Here is a 13,678-nt window from a genome sequence, read left to right on the forward strand (position 1 = left end):
CTATTATTTTAGATAGCATTTTTAGATTAAATTTGTTTCGGAAGTTGCTACTGCGCAAGTGTTTACTTACGTTTTTGCTATACTTTTTTCTAATGCTGGAACTTATGCCCTTTTGAAAAAAACATATTTATTTTAACATTAAAAGTAAAGCGTATATATAGTTTTCTATCCATGTTATTATAGTTAGATTTGTGTCATTTACACTGTAGAATCTAAAAGTAAAAAAAAAACTAAATTTCGGCAAAAAAGGACTTATATCCCTTTTAAAAAAACGCTCTTCAGTTACTAAAGGAAATTAGGAAAAATCTTTTACTGAAACAGTAAAGCTGAAGATAGGCTGACGGGATTTTTACTTTAATAGATTTCCGTATTATCTTGGTTAATATAATATAATATTTTTTTCATAATAATATAAATAAATATAAAATAAATTAATATATTATAATATTTGGTTAATATAATAAACGTAGGTTGCTGTTTTTTAAAATTGGAAGGATTATTCGCAGCAATTTATATTTTTTCAAACAGGTCAACTTTCCTCAAACTTTATAACTTCCTTCTATTTAAAGTTTTATTTAGGTGAAATATCAAGGCTTTTATAAATAATAACAATAAAAAATTAAAAAAAAAAAAAAAAAGAAAAGAAAAGAAAAGGACAATCATAAAGCTCTCTGTACACGATAATTTACCAAATACATTTTTTTTTAAGTTTCGCACGTGTTAAGAAAGTTTCGTTTGACCAAAAAGTGTATTTATTATTTTTTGATAGGAATGGAAAAGTAGTATATGTTACTTTACAGTTAAGTTTACCGGAATGAAGGAATATCTAGATGACTGCTTTTAAAAGGTTATGCGTTTCAAGAAAAGATGCTTCTGTTGTCTGAGACGAAAAAAACTTGGATGTAGTTATAGATTAATGCTTATTGCCATTCTTATCTTGTTATCATGCCTTTTACATATCTTCATAATGTACATCAATGAAGTTGATGTTCTTGTCAATAGTGACAAAATGTTATCACATATTTTCTCTAATGAAGTAAAAAAGGAAATTTTAAGCTTGAAAAAAAGCCATGATATTGAATTTATGGGTAAGTCTTATAAGTTTTTAGTTTTTATACCAGTTATAATTGTGATTGTGTGTGGAATATGCGTACGTTTATATTTAGTATAAATCCACACTTTAAGTTATAAGCATTAAAATAATAAGTATACATTACAAGTATAGTTATTATTGCCTTCATTAGATTTGTTTTTTGGAAGCTTTCTTTATTAGTACAAGCCAAGTTAAACAAAATCATCAATTTATTTGGTATCAGTCTAAATATACAATTAAAAATAAGAAAAACCAGACAACTAAAGAAGAAATTCTATTTTATTGCATGAAAATCATTCTATAAATTTTACTTTGGACTTTGTTGTTATCTTAAATCCTCTAGGTATTTTTGAGTGCATTTCTTGAAAAATTGTATTAATACCCATACTGATAAGCATTTTCTAATAAAATACAGATTCAATTGAAAAATGGTTTATAAAAATTTGAAATGTATAATATGCGGTTTAAAAGGTATATACAAGTTCCCTGATTAATGAAAATTTTATTTCTAAATACTGTTTACAGAACTGAAATGAATGTGATTTATACCTTATCCCGTTTGTAAAGAGCCTATAAGTTTTCATTTAAGTATCCTTACTTGCATATATTTGACCAAACTGCACTAAGTTATTGAATGTTTTAATATTTGTATGTACCTAAAATCTCTGATGTTTTCTAATCTTAGTTATTTCCAAGATCTCTGAGACTTGCTGAGATGTTTTAATGGTGGGTATCTTAAGGACAAACTAATAAAATATTTATCCACTTATCAGTTTTATGGTTACAATCATAGCAGCCGAAAGAAATTCCGGGCCCCGGGGAAGTTTTCTTAAGGGGCCTTCATTATGATCAATTATATACCCAGGACCAAAAGAAGTGTGCTCTGGTCATTGAAAATTAAAAATAAAAGTTAATTAAATCTTTTAAAAGTCAAAACTATTTGAATCTTTTAAAAATTGCTTTAAAAAATTATTTGTACCTACACAGAGCCCCAGGAATCTTCCTCGTCTACCCCCTCTCAACGGCCATCGTTACAATGTAGTCTCTGCCGTTACAAGTGAAAATAGACTCAAAGATTTAGCTTTATGTGAGTTCAGTCCAGAAAATCATTCCAGATGGTTGACAACTGCTAATAGAGTTTTTGCAGAAATTTTTATCTAAAAGCACTAGTTCAAAAGCAAGGATTTAGAAAACCTTAAGTTAATTATTAAGTTTATAGTTGGAGTCTATCTAGTTATGTGGTTTAAAATTAAAGCAGAACACAGGTTTACTGAAGGTCCACACATTCTTTATCAACTTAGACTTTTCAATCACTAGTCAAATGAAGTAGTAAATATTGTTACACCAACAGTTTCACATTCAGAAGGGTATGCTTTTTCTGAGTCCATGTTACTCTGCTCAAAGAATAAAGAGAAAGAATAGACAGTATAGATTTAACTGTGAAAGTTAGTGGCCTTGTCAACAAAAAGCTTCAATTTGGTGACAAATGAGAGAGCTAGAAAAACTCCAAAAATTAACCTTGGTGCATCAGCGCTTAAGCAGCTCAATGGCCGGACAAACTCCCATGACCCTGTTCTTATGTGTGCTGTGACAACCGAAGAAACAAAACTTTAGATTATACTTCAGCCTGTGAGTGTTCCAAATAGGCCTTCTAATGGGCAGTCCATTGAAGGAAAAGTTAAACAGTAGGGTGGTCCTTAATTTTCAAAGTTTGATTTTTGTACAGGGCACCCTTGAATTTTGTTTATATGCATGCATAAAAAATTCACAAAAAAAATCAGCTAAATCTGAAAACATTACCACATATATAATAGTTAAGTATCATGTGGGGTCCCGTGGCTGCATGTCACTAGTTGTTATGCTGGTGAACTCTTTCACTGCAGACTATACCGCCTGCATAATTTATCAATATGATGTTACTTATTTATTGTTAAATTATCCAGAATGCATTTCACCAGCTGTCAGTCATTTGTAATCAGACACTGACAGACACTCAATATAACAATAATATTTGATGAATCTGAATTAGTGACTACTGACTCTCTCAGGGAAACTTCCGTAACAACTGACCTAGTGGATACTGGATCAAAAGTGAGTGTTTTCTTTGTTTATTTTTGCTTAAATATTAATTTGCCAAATTATATTGATTTAACAATGAATTATTATAAAACAGACAGAATGACTGATCCGCTGTGCTAAATCCATTTTAAATTGTTAATTAATATCAATTGCCTGAGTGCCATAGTATCGAACTTGACTTTTCATTTATGCACATAATTGTGTATTTTATTTATTGGTTTAAGACCTTGTCAGAGTTTTCATATGTCATTGTTGTTTATTTATATTGCATAACATAAATTTTGTCAGTTAGTTTTCTGAGCTCTATAAGTTTTTGTTAGAAATTACATATAATTTGAATAATTAAATTGGATGGTAACAAATAAAATTTATTATTTTAAGGGAGATGGCCAATGCTTGCTGTAGGACTTCGAAACCAACTACAAGACGAGAAACTGAGTTGTGGCTGATAGGCCAAATGTCTGAAATTCTCAGCTCTACAAAGTTACCGTCAAAGAAGGAAGTCATGGCACTTTTCTTCTATTACAAAGAGGCCACCAAACAGACCGTTCATGAAGCATCACATTCAATAACTAATGACGTTCTTGAAGTGTGGGCTAAAGCCCGCATCCCGACACGGTTGAAGAAACAAGTTGTTGAAAAAGTTGAATGTCTGTTCCATGAATATGACAAACTGAAGAAAAATAAGGAAAATAAAGCAAAGTGCTCTGAAAGTCTACTGAAGAAGGAAGAAGAATGGAAGGATGGCTTAGAGAGTCTTTTTGACATTGCTCATGCGGACGCCATGAAGATGATTAGCATGCAGGAGGACAGGGAGTTCCTGTTAGCTCGGCGTGAGGCGGGATGACGTGGTAAGATGGGAAGTGTTGACAAAGCCATGGCCAAAAGAGAAAGAGGTGTTCACAGTAGAGAAGAAAGCTTCAAGAGAAGAAAAGAGAGAGAAGAACAGGACAGAGTGGCCTGAGAGGAGAAAGCTATTCTTCAGAATTCCGAAAGCAAACAGGAGTCTGGTAATGATAATGAAGCATTTGGTGAGCCATCATCAACCACAACTTCAAAGAGAACTAAACGTAAACGTGGCACACACAAAATACTGAATGACAAGTTAGCAGTATGTCTGGATATGGCAAAGGTCAGTGATAGAAATGCTGCACTAGTCTTGACTCCAGCACTGCAGCACCTCGGTCATGACCCAGCAGAGTTTAATATCAATCGATCGTCCATTCGAAGAGAAAGGATGAAATGTAGGCAGAGAATGGCAGAGAACTTGAAAGCAGAATTCAAGCCAACAGTTCCACTAACAATACACTGGGATGGGAAATTGCTGGAAGATATCAGTAGCAAAAAAATTGTGGACCGGCTCCTAATCCTCGTGTCTGGACTAGGAGTTGACCAACTTCTTTGTGTACCGAAGCTGCCATCTGGAACTGGAGAAGCTGCAGCAACAGCTGTTTATGATGTAACTGTAACGTGGGGCATAGCTGATAAAGTCAAGTGCATGTGCTTCAACACTACTTCCGTCAAAAGTGGTCCAAGAAATGGTGCTTGCATCCTACTGGAGCAGAAGTTTGACAAAGATTTGCTCTGGTTTGCTTGCCGTCATCACATTTTAGAAATAGTCTTAGAGGCAACGGTTAATCTTTCTCTTGGCCCTTCAAAGGGTCCAGACATTATGATTTTTAAAAGGTTTCAAAGCAGTTGGGAAATCATTGACCGGTCAAACTTTCAGGCATCTAGTTCGAATGACATCGTGCACAGTGCCGTTTCCAGTGTTGCAAATGAAATTATTGCATTTGCTGAAAACCAACTGCAACAGTTTCAGCCTCGTGATGATTATCGCGAACTGCTAGAGCTGACAATAATGTTTCTGGGAGGCGTTCCATCTCAAGGATGCTCATTCAAAGCTCCGGCAGGACTGCATCGAGCCAGATGGATGGCCAAGGCTATTTATTCATTGAAAATATGGATGCTGAGAAGCCAGTTCAAGATGACAAAGAAAGAAGAGAAGGGAATAGCAGACGTGTGTCTTTTCACAGTGACTCTGTATGTCAAGGCCTGGTTTAGAGCGCCGTCAGCGCCATCTTTGCCTCGTGTTGATCTTGAGCTTATCAAGGAGATCGACAAATACAAGGCACAGAATCAAGCAGTCTCTCAGATCGCAATGAAGAAAATTTTAGGACATTTGTGGTACTTGTCAGAAGAACTGATTGCATTGGCTTTCTTTGATGACGAAGTCTCCGATGACACTAAACGTCTGATGGTCAGTGCCCTGCAAGCAACGGGTGCAGAATATCCTTTGAAGAGGATAACTGTTGATCCTACGCTGGTGAGCTCCAAGAACTTGGAAGACTTTGTCACCGAGAGCAGTCGTAGATTCTTCACCATCACTGGTCTACCGTCAACTTTCCTCAACAAAGATGTGAAGCTCTGGTCTGCAGATGCTGACTATCAGTTGGCGAAGAACACTGTCAGTAGTATGAGAGTTGTGAATGACATAGCAGAACGTGGAGTTGCCTTAATGGACGAATACAACAAGCTGCACACAAACGATGAGGAGCAGAAACAGTGCCTTCTCTTAATTGTAAAGAAGTACCGCCAGCGATTTCCTGATCGAGCGAAGAATACCCTGGCAATGGACTAACTAGACGGTTTTTGTCACTTTGACAGTCTCAACACAGAAGGACAATAATAATTACAATATGTAACACTGTAACAGTTGTTTAAATGTGCTTCAATAAAGCAATGTTGTGCTCTGTGATCATATTTGTCCTAATCATTCATATTGTAGAATACTGAGCATATGAGCCTTCTGTGGGCACTTTTATAGATATAAACTCTGCGGTAGAGACCCCTAAAATGTATTTTTTTCAAATAAAATTTTCAGTACAATTATTTTTTCATAAACGTCAACCATTGAAGGGGGTGCCCTGTCAGAAAACTGAAGAAAGTTTTTTTTGTAATGAATAAGGACCACCCTATTAAACAGGTTACAGAAGTAGCAAGCAAAGTTTCTTTTCCACAAAAAAACAGTTTTATAACTTATCAAAATAGGTAATGTCCACAAACTGGTTGTCTATTTGCAAGTTTTTTAAAATAATTTCTTGAAAAAGTAATAGATCTTTGAAATTAAAGTTCCATATGTTTCAGTTGTTTTTCCAGTTAGATTTTTTGTGCCTAGTAAGTTTATAAGCAGTTGAAAATATTAACAGCAAAAAAAAAAAAAAAATTTGACAGGGATGTTTTGAGATATTGGGCCCCAAAGTTGGTTTATAGAAACTAGTTGTTTTATTAACTTTTAAGCATGTTCCTTTTATATTTGAGCATTTTAAGTACTTTTATTGAATTCAGTATCAAAAAAACATATATGTTTATTTTCATATTTTTGCCATTTTTCTTTCTTATTTTTTTAAGAAAAATGTTTTTTCAGAATGTTATAAAAACCGGGTCATTTTGGGCAACCAGGTCAATATTAAAATTGCAGTATCTTGTCAACATTTTTAGCTGAAATTTTATGTGTTAACTTTTCTTTTTAAGATGCAACAGCCAAAGAAGTTTTTAAAAAATTTGAGGAACCATGGTTCAAAATTTTCTAAATTTTGGGTGATTTGATGCGGATTTACCCAAAAACAAAACTTTTTTTTTCAATTTAGCTCATTAAATTTATTTACTCATAAAATATTAACTCATAAAATATTTATTCATAAAATATCATAAGTTAATAAAAATTTCATAGTGTTGGTGTTGTTAAATGCACAATAAAAAATATAAAAAAACAATAAACATAATAACTTTATATATTCTAATAGATTATGTATTTTTTAGTAAAACTTGAGAATTATTTTAAAAACTTTTAGAAGTTTTTTAATATGCAAACAAACATTACTTCACTTTAAGAAAAATAAGAAAGAAAAAAAAGCACGCTATTGAAGAAAGCAATCGTTATGTTTAAGCATGATTGCCCAAATCAGTTGGGCAATAGTAATTTGGTTTTATTTCTTGTCATATCCTGCATTCTATTCTAATTTTCTTAAATATTTTCTACTGAATAGACACAGTTGTTAACACTACCATGTTTCATGGTTCCAATAGTTTACACTTGTTTTAGTTATTTCCCAACTGTTCTTCTCACTTGTTGTTTACCATCTGAACCTTACAAGTTAAACTTAAACTCATCTGACTATAATAGTTATCTGCACTGTTCTACCATCCATTCTCTGTGAAACTTTGCAAACTCTGTACTTTTTAAGCTCTTTGCTGATATGAATGGACTTTTTGCTGCATGATAGATGTACTTACCTACTTCATCCGAACTTTGCTGTACGTGATTTTCTGAAAAATTAAGTTTTAATTTGTGAATTATATTTTTGACATTAGTAATTAGTTTGAGGAGTACTTTTCTCCGGTTCTCCACCCAAATACTCAGTTTCAACAGTTCCAAAACCTAGAAATGAAATGAACAATATATGATTAAATTGCAGTGCTGTTCATCAGTTTAACTTAAGCAAAAGTTCTTTTTGTTTTGAAATGTGACTGTTTTTTTATAGTCTTACATTTATACAAAAAGACAAAACAAAAAAAAAAAACAATAGAGAAATAATCATAAATTGAAAAGAAAACAAAAACAAACTCCACATTTACAAGCAAATAGTAATAAATGTCATCTAATAAATCTTTTTAAGTTAAAGTTGTTCTACAATTATTTTGAATATTTTTGTTTCCTGAAAAGGAATTTTATTTTCGAGTTCCCTTAGTTTTGAAGAATAGTGTATATTCTTGCTCATTCAATTTGCTTTGAAAATAAGATTTTGTTAGCTCAAAAAAGCATCAGTTTTATTTAGTCTGTAACAAGAATAAAAACACACAGAATAACAAACTAAAGAATGTGCATGTCACAACAACCTCCATGGTAATTATTATAGAATCCTCTACTTAAGATAGTTGTAGACAACCAACAATTTAAAAATTTTAATATTGTTTGTTGCTTTTAAACTGATTTTTTTAAATTGTGGGAATTTGTTTCTATTTCTTAGCAAGATATGTATAGCTAAAGCTATAAGATCACCTTTGTTGAGTTTCCAGTTTTCAAAGAAGGATAAAGTACTTAGCAGAAATGTTTTGCTTTTGAAAAAGCAATTTATGTATTCTTCAACTCACACATTGAGTTACAAAATAAGCAGTGCTATTTTGAGCAGCTGATTGCTTTCCAACCTTTAGATATCACTATAGCTATCTTCACATCTAAATTTTTTTATTCAAGCAGTTTATGCAGCAAAACCATTCCAACTATCTTATTAACAATTTAACTGTTGGGGATTTTATTGAAAACAAATTAATTACTATTTTTTGCTCAACTAGCTCTTAATAGCTAGAGCATTTTTAATAAATTGAATTATATAACCAGAAACAATGGACCTAATAAATTTTTGTTTTAGTTTTGTTTTAAAAGCTGAAACTTAATCAAATAAGTGTAGAAGATTTTTTTTTTTCAAAAATATTTTGCTGGAAACCTAAAAAGCTGGAAAGCTTCAGGGATCTGTCAATCTCTACAATTTTATGGTCACTAATAAAATTAGGAAATTTAAAAAAGCAAAATAAACACAGAAATTGCTGATAGATAAGAATACTGAAGCTAAAGTATTCTTATTGGAAAATGAATTAACTTTTTAATGAATCCTTTTTCAATAGGATTCTTTGATGATTAATCAATTTTTAAGAAAACAAAAACATCTTATCTAAAATTATATTTTTATTTTTTCATATTGCAAAGTAGTTTTAAATTTTTATGTAATACCTTACTGCCTTTTGAAAATATATTATTTAAATAGCCTCTATACCTTTGTTTTTTATTCTTTTACTAAATTTTTTTTAGAAAATGAGATAATGAGTTCATATCAATTTGCAGATTGGATTGGTGTATTTCTAGAAAGTGACAATTTGGTTACAGAAAATTTAGAAAATTTCCGGAGAAATAAAGATCCTACAATCATATTATCTACTAACAGATTGAATAGCTCTAAAATGACCACCTCACGTTACTTATTTCTATTAGGTCATTATGAACAACTAGGTAAAACAACTATAAATTTCCTTCAAGCTGGTTTACTTGCAACTCTTTTAAATAGAAATCTTGTAGAACCATTTGTAAGAAATTCTCGTTTTTGTGGTCTAGGAGGTGGTTGGACTGGAGTAAAACGCAAAAAAAGTCGAGAATTTCTGCCAATGGAGAATTATTTTAACATGGACTCTATTGATAATATATTTTCTGGCTTATCTCTGAATGGGATTGTCAATTTAGAACATTATTTATCGCAGTGCTCTGCCACCACAATGCTTTATTTTTTTTATGCTGGTGGAAAAGAAGAAATAAAAAGATATTTAAATTTTTCAGAGGAAGAATATGTTGAAGTTGAAACAAAGTTAAAAGAAAATGGTGGTTTGACAAACTGTTCTTTTGTAGAGGAAAAAATATCAACAAGTGCACGGATTAATGGTTTATTTGTTAGTAATGGTATTTGTGTAGATGCTGAGCTTATCAAAACTGTTGCACAATTGAAGCAAATAACATATAAGGAAAAATGTATTTCTATATTTCTGTGGCGTGGAGTAGGTTATCAAAGAGCTCACTTTAATATTTCTCTTCCACAACCACATGAGTATTACTTATCCCAGATTAAGTTCAGTAAACTTGTTATGTATGAGATAAACAGGTTTATTAATGAAAAATTCCAACATAATTCTTATATTGGTATTCACATTCGTTCTGAGAGACAATTATTGTGGTATAGTGTTGATAAATTCAAAGAGTGTTTAGATACACTTGAAAAAGTGGTAAATATTCTTGTTATCAAAAAAGGAATCAAGCACATATTTCTTTCAAGTGATATTGGATCACATGGCTCTGATCAAATATTAACATTAAACTCAACAGTTGTTGAAAAAGCTCGTTATTATTTTAATGAAAAAGTAGAGGCACTTAATGCAGTTTTATTTACATCCAACCGTTCACGTGGTTTAATATATAATGATGCTGGATTTGTAGCATTAACTGAACTGGGTATTTTGTCTCAATCACACCATTTAGTCACTTTAGGTGCTGGTACATACCAAGGTTGGGTAGTAATGGCACATAAAAATCAAAAGCAAAGCTTAAGTAGATCATGGAGCTTGACAAGAGTTTGTTCAACAGAGCTGAAAAATGTAAAAGATCGAAAAAATTTTTAGCTCTTTTGAAGCGCAATTTAAAAACAATTTTAGTTATTTATTAATTGTTAGTAAGTTATAGCATTAATATCAAGTCTCAATTAAATTAGAGCATGAACATTTTTCAATCTCTCCTTAATTTATTATAATTTAACATGGTAGTAATGATGCCTTTTTATTTATACTTGTGATATTTGAATTGGTTTAGCAAAACACGCATTATTATATTTGAAAGTAATTTATTTAATTATATTTAGAGTATAGAGTTATGAAATATGTGTACAAACTATATTTGTTTTGAAACTTTTTACATAATTTCTGAAATTTATAAATAATTTTGTAGTTCCCATTTTTAACAGTAAGAAACTTGTTATTAAAATAACTGTTAAAAGAAAAAGTTTAGGTTAATATCCTAATTTGAGTTATATTAACAAATTGAACTAAAAACTTTATATGATATAGCTTATAGAAGTTTTCTTTGCTCTTCTTCTCAATTTTGATCATTCCTGTTAGTTAACTATATGTAAATTTAAATGTTTTGAAATCAATTTAACTTATCAGTTCTTTTTTTAAGTTTTAATGCAACATTTTTTATATAAATTCCAATATTATAGTTTTATTTATTATTATTATTATTATTATTATTATTATTATTATTATTATTATTATTATTATTATTATTATTATTATTATTATTATTATTATTATTATTATTATTATTATTATTATTATTATTACTACTATTACTATTATTATTATTACTACTATTACTATTATTATTATTATTATTATTGTTACTATTATTATTACTATTATTATTATTACTATTATTAGTATTGTTATTATTACTATTATTACTATTATTATTATTATTATTATTAATATTACTATTATTATTGTTATTGTTACTATTATTACTATTATTATTATTATTATTATTATTATTATTATTATTATTATTATTATTATTATTATTATTATTATTATTATTATTATTATTATTATTATTATTATTATTATTATTATTATTAATATTACTATTATAATTGTTATTACCATTATTATTATTATTATGATTATTATTATTGTTATTATTATTATTATTATTGTTATTTTTATTATTATTATTTATATTTAAATGGAAAAAGATTATAAAATGTTCAGATTTTATTAAAAAGATGAAGTTCAGGCCTACTAAAAAGAATTTTGCTGGAAATAGCAACAAGATGGTGAAGTCTGATAAAGGAAGAACTAAAAATTCTGATTTCAAGAAATCATCAAGTAGAGAAAAGTCAAAAATATTTAAAGGAAGAAAAAAAATATTTTTAAAAAAGAAAAAGTTTGATAAAAAACCTGAAGTCAAGTCTGACTGTGAGAAAGTTCTATGTAAGTTACACATATTGTAGATTGTGAATTTGTTTTGGAGTTAAATGTATAAAATATATATTATAAATTGTTAAATTAAAGTGAATATAGTTACCTTCAATTATTGAGTATATATCTTGTAAGAAATAAAAATCTTTTAAGATTATAACTGTTCCATTTTGGTGGTATATGTAACACAGTTTTATTACTTTTAAAGTAAAAACAAGTGAAAAACGAAAGTTAGAGAAAACTGATGACGAAGTAAAGAAAAAGAAAAAAAGAATCCAGTCAGACTTTGTCTCCAATCTAATGTCTATTTATGAACAACTTAGAAGGTTATTTCTTAAAGTTATTTTTATTTTTGTGCATCTATATGTATGCATTTTCAAAGATTGGATATTGACACTCAAAATGTAAAATGTATAAATAAAACAAATTTCTAATTTTTTCAAAGTTAAAAAGTTGTTTTACAATTTGAAAGATTTTAATGGACTTATTTAATTAAAATTGATTTGCTAAATGTTTTTAAAATATTTAAAAAAATCTTTTTTTGATAACTATCTTAAAAACTATTCATTGTGGTAATAATTGGGAAGTATTTTTTAAGTGTTTTTTAATTTTTTTTATTGATAAATCAGAATCTTTTTTGATATAATGCACAGTAGAGTCCAAAAAACTGTAATAGTGAGGTGCAGCATTTTTCCCTATTCTACTATCACCCTTGATGAAAAATTTTACTTCAAACACAAAGTTTTGATTTTAAGCAAAATGAGCTTTTTTTTGCAAATTTAATCAATAATCACTTTGCTTTTTCCAAATAAGTAGATTAAAAACGTAAATAATTATTTGAGCATTTATTTATCTATAGGATGTTTTATTAGATACTTGATTTATGTTACACATATTTTCATTAGAATACTTATTCAACAGATGAAATACTGTAAAAAGTTGTTCCACTGTATCATACGTGCAATAAAGTTTCAGACAAAATAAAAAAGCAAATTATTTTTACAAAAATAAACTTTAGTTAATGAAAATTTGGGTAATAAAAAAAATAAATTTTGAATTAAAAAAAAATTATAAAAAAGTTATTTAATACCATATCTTCTCATGGCATAAATTCTTTTGATGGTGAATCTTGAAAGCTCTATGTTCTTCTTGTAGGTTTTTTTATGCATAGTAAAATATTTTTTTAAAACTGGTTGATGTTTTTGGCACTCCAGCCAATTTCATATACATTTCTTTTTAGCATTGACCAAAAATCTTCAATGGGCATGCTTCTGGTAAGTTAGCAGGATTGCCTTTTTTTGATCAAATGGTATTTTTGTTCTTTCTAAAGCCAATATTGGATTTAAGCATATCTTATTGTTGATCTTGAACATCCTAGCTTTTTGGACAATTTTGAAAGTGCCATCTTCCCTTTGATTGAATGGTTGGAATACTTTTTGTCTATTGATTGAAGTGTTGAAGTTTATAACCACTTCATTTCTTTTGCTAAATTGGTTTTTCTTGTTTAGCACCATTGGTTTATTTGCAAACAGTTGATCTATTTCATCCTTCTGCCTGAAAATATTTCCAAATAAAGCTTTTCTTTTGATCTCTATGCAATTAATAAAATTCATACACACTTTTTCAACTCAAGTTGGTTTGGCATTTTAAAAATCAATAAAAATAAGAAAAGATAAAGGAGTATATATATATTCATTTTAAAGAGGAAAGAATAAAGTTTAATAATTGATAAAGAATGTTCTTAAACTTTAAAAATAAAAAAATTATGATAATTTTAGTTTTGTCTGACATTTTATTACACATATGTTATAAATAGTGTTCAAAAATAGTTAACTGAACTTTGACTGTGCAGATCAACATAAGGAGAGCTCTTTATCTTCTTAAATATCCAGTGGTTCTTTCAAGTGGTTCTTTCAAACACACTTCTAGCAA

At 29.3% G+C, this 13,678-nt stretch overlaps 2 protein-coding genes across 3 annotated transcripts in view; both read left to right on the forward strand.

The window, feature by feature from the left end:
• The first annotated feature begins 707 nt into the window (after positions 1 to 707).
• LOC145192591 (uncharacterized) lies at positions 708 to 10,661 on the forward strand. The gene is made up of 2 exons (XM_080069883.2): positions 708 to 1,088; positions 9,042 to 10,661. Exons 1-2 carry the CDS (start codon positions 851 to 853, stop codon positions 10,391 to 10,393), a joined length of 1,590 nt encoding a protein of 529 aa, XP_079926009.2. The 5' UTR covers positions 708 to 850; the 3' UTR covers positions 10,394 to 10,661.
• An 856-nt stretch (positions 10,662 to 11,517) lies between these two features.
• Positions 11,518 to 13,678, forward strand: part of LOC145192629 (pumilio homolog 3-like) — a 31,413-nt gene continuing 29,252 nt past the window's right edge. Inside the window, exons 1-3 of one of the 2 annotated variants that reach the window (XM_090093752.1) lie at positions 11,518 to 11,758; positions 11,955 to 12,072; positions 12,987 to 13,020. In XM_090093752.1, the coding sequence (XP_089949878.1) occupies positions 12,057 to 12,072; positions 12,987 to 13,020 (50 nt within the window). In that variant the 5' untranslated portion in view covers positions 11,518 to 11,758; positions 11,955 to 12,056. The remainder of the gene's footprint in view (positions 11,759 to 11,954; positions 12,073 to 12,986; positions 13,021 to 13,678) is intronic. The other variant, XM_090093749.1, reaches the window with a different exon arrangement.

Source organism: Hydra viridissima, unplaced genomic scaffold, assembly GCF_058129835.1.
Source record: "Hydra viridissima isolate aposymbiotic clone 2 unplaced genomic scaffold, HvirCarnegie_v1 scaffold_1, whole genome shotgun sequence".
NCBI lineage: Eukaryota > Metazoa > Cnidaria > Hydrozoa > Anthoathecata > Hydridae > Hydra > Hydra viridissima.

Excerpts from the sequence above, each read along its gene's own strand:
- LOC145192591 (XM_080069883.2), top strand. The coding sequence starts at position 851 with ATGCGTTTCAAGAAAAGATGCTTCTGTTGTCTGAGACGAAAAAAACTT. Across the intron at positions 1,089-9,041 it reads CCATGATATTGAATTTATGG|AAAATGAGATAATGAGTTCA; the intron begins GTAAGTCTTATA and ends AATTTTTTTTAG.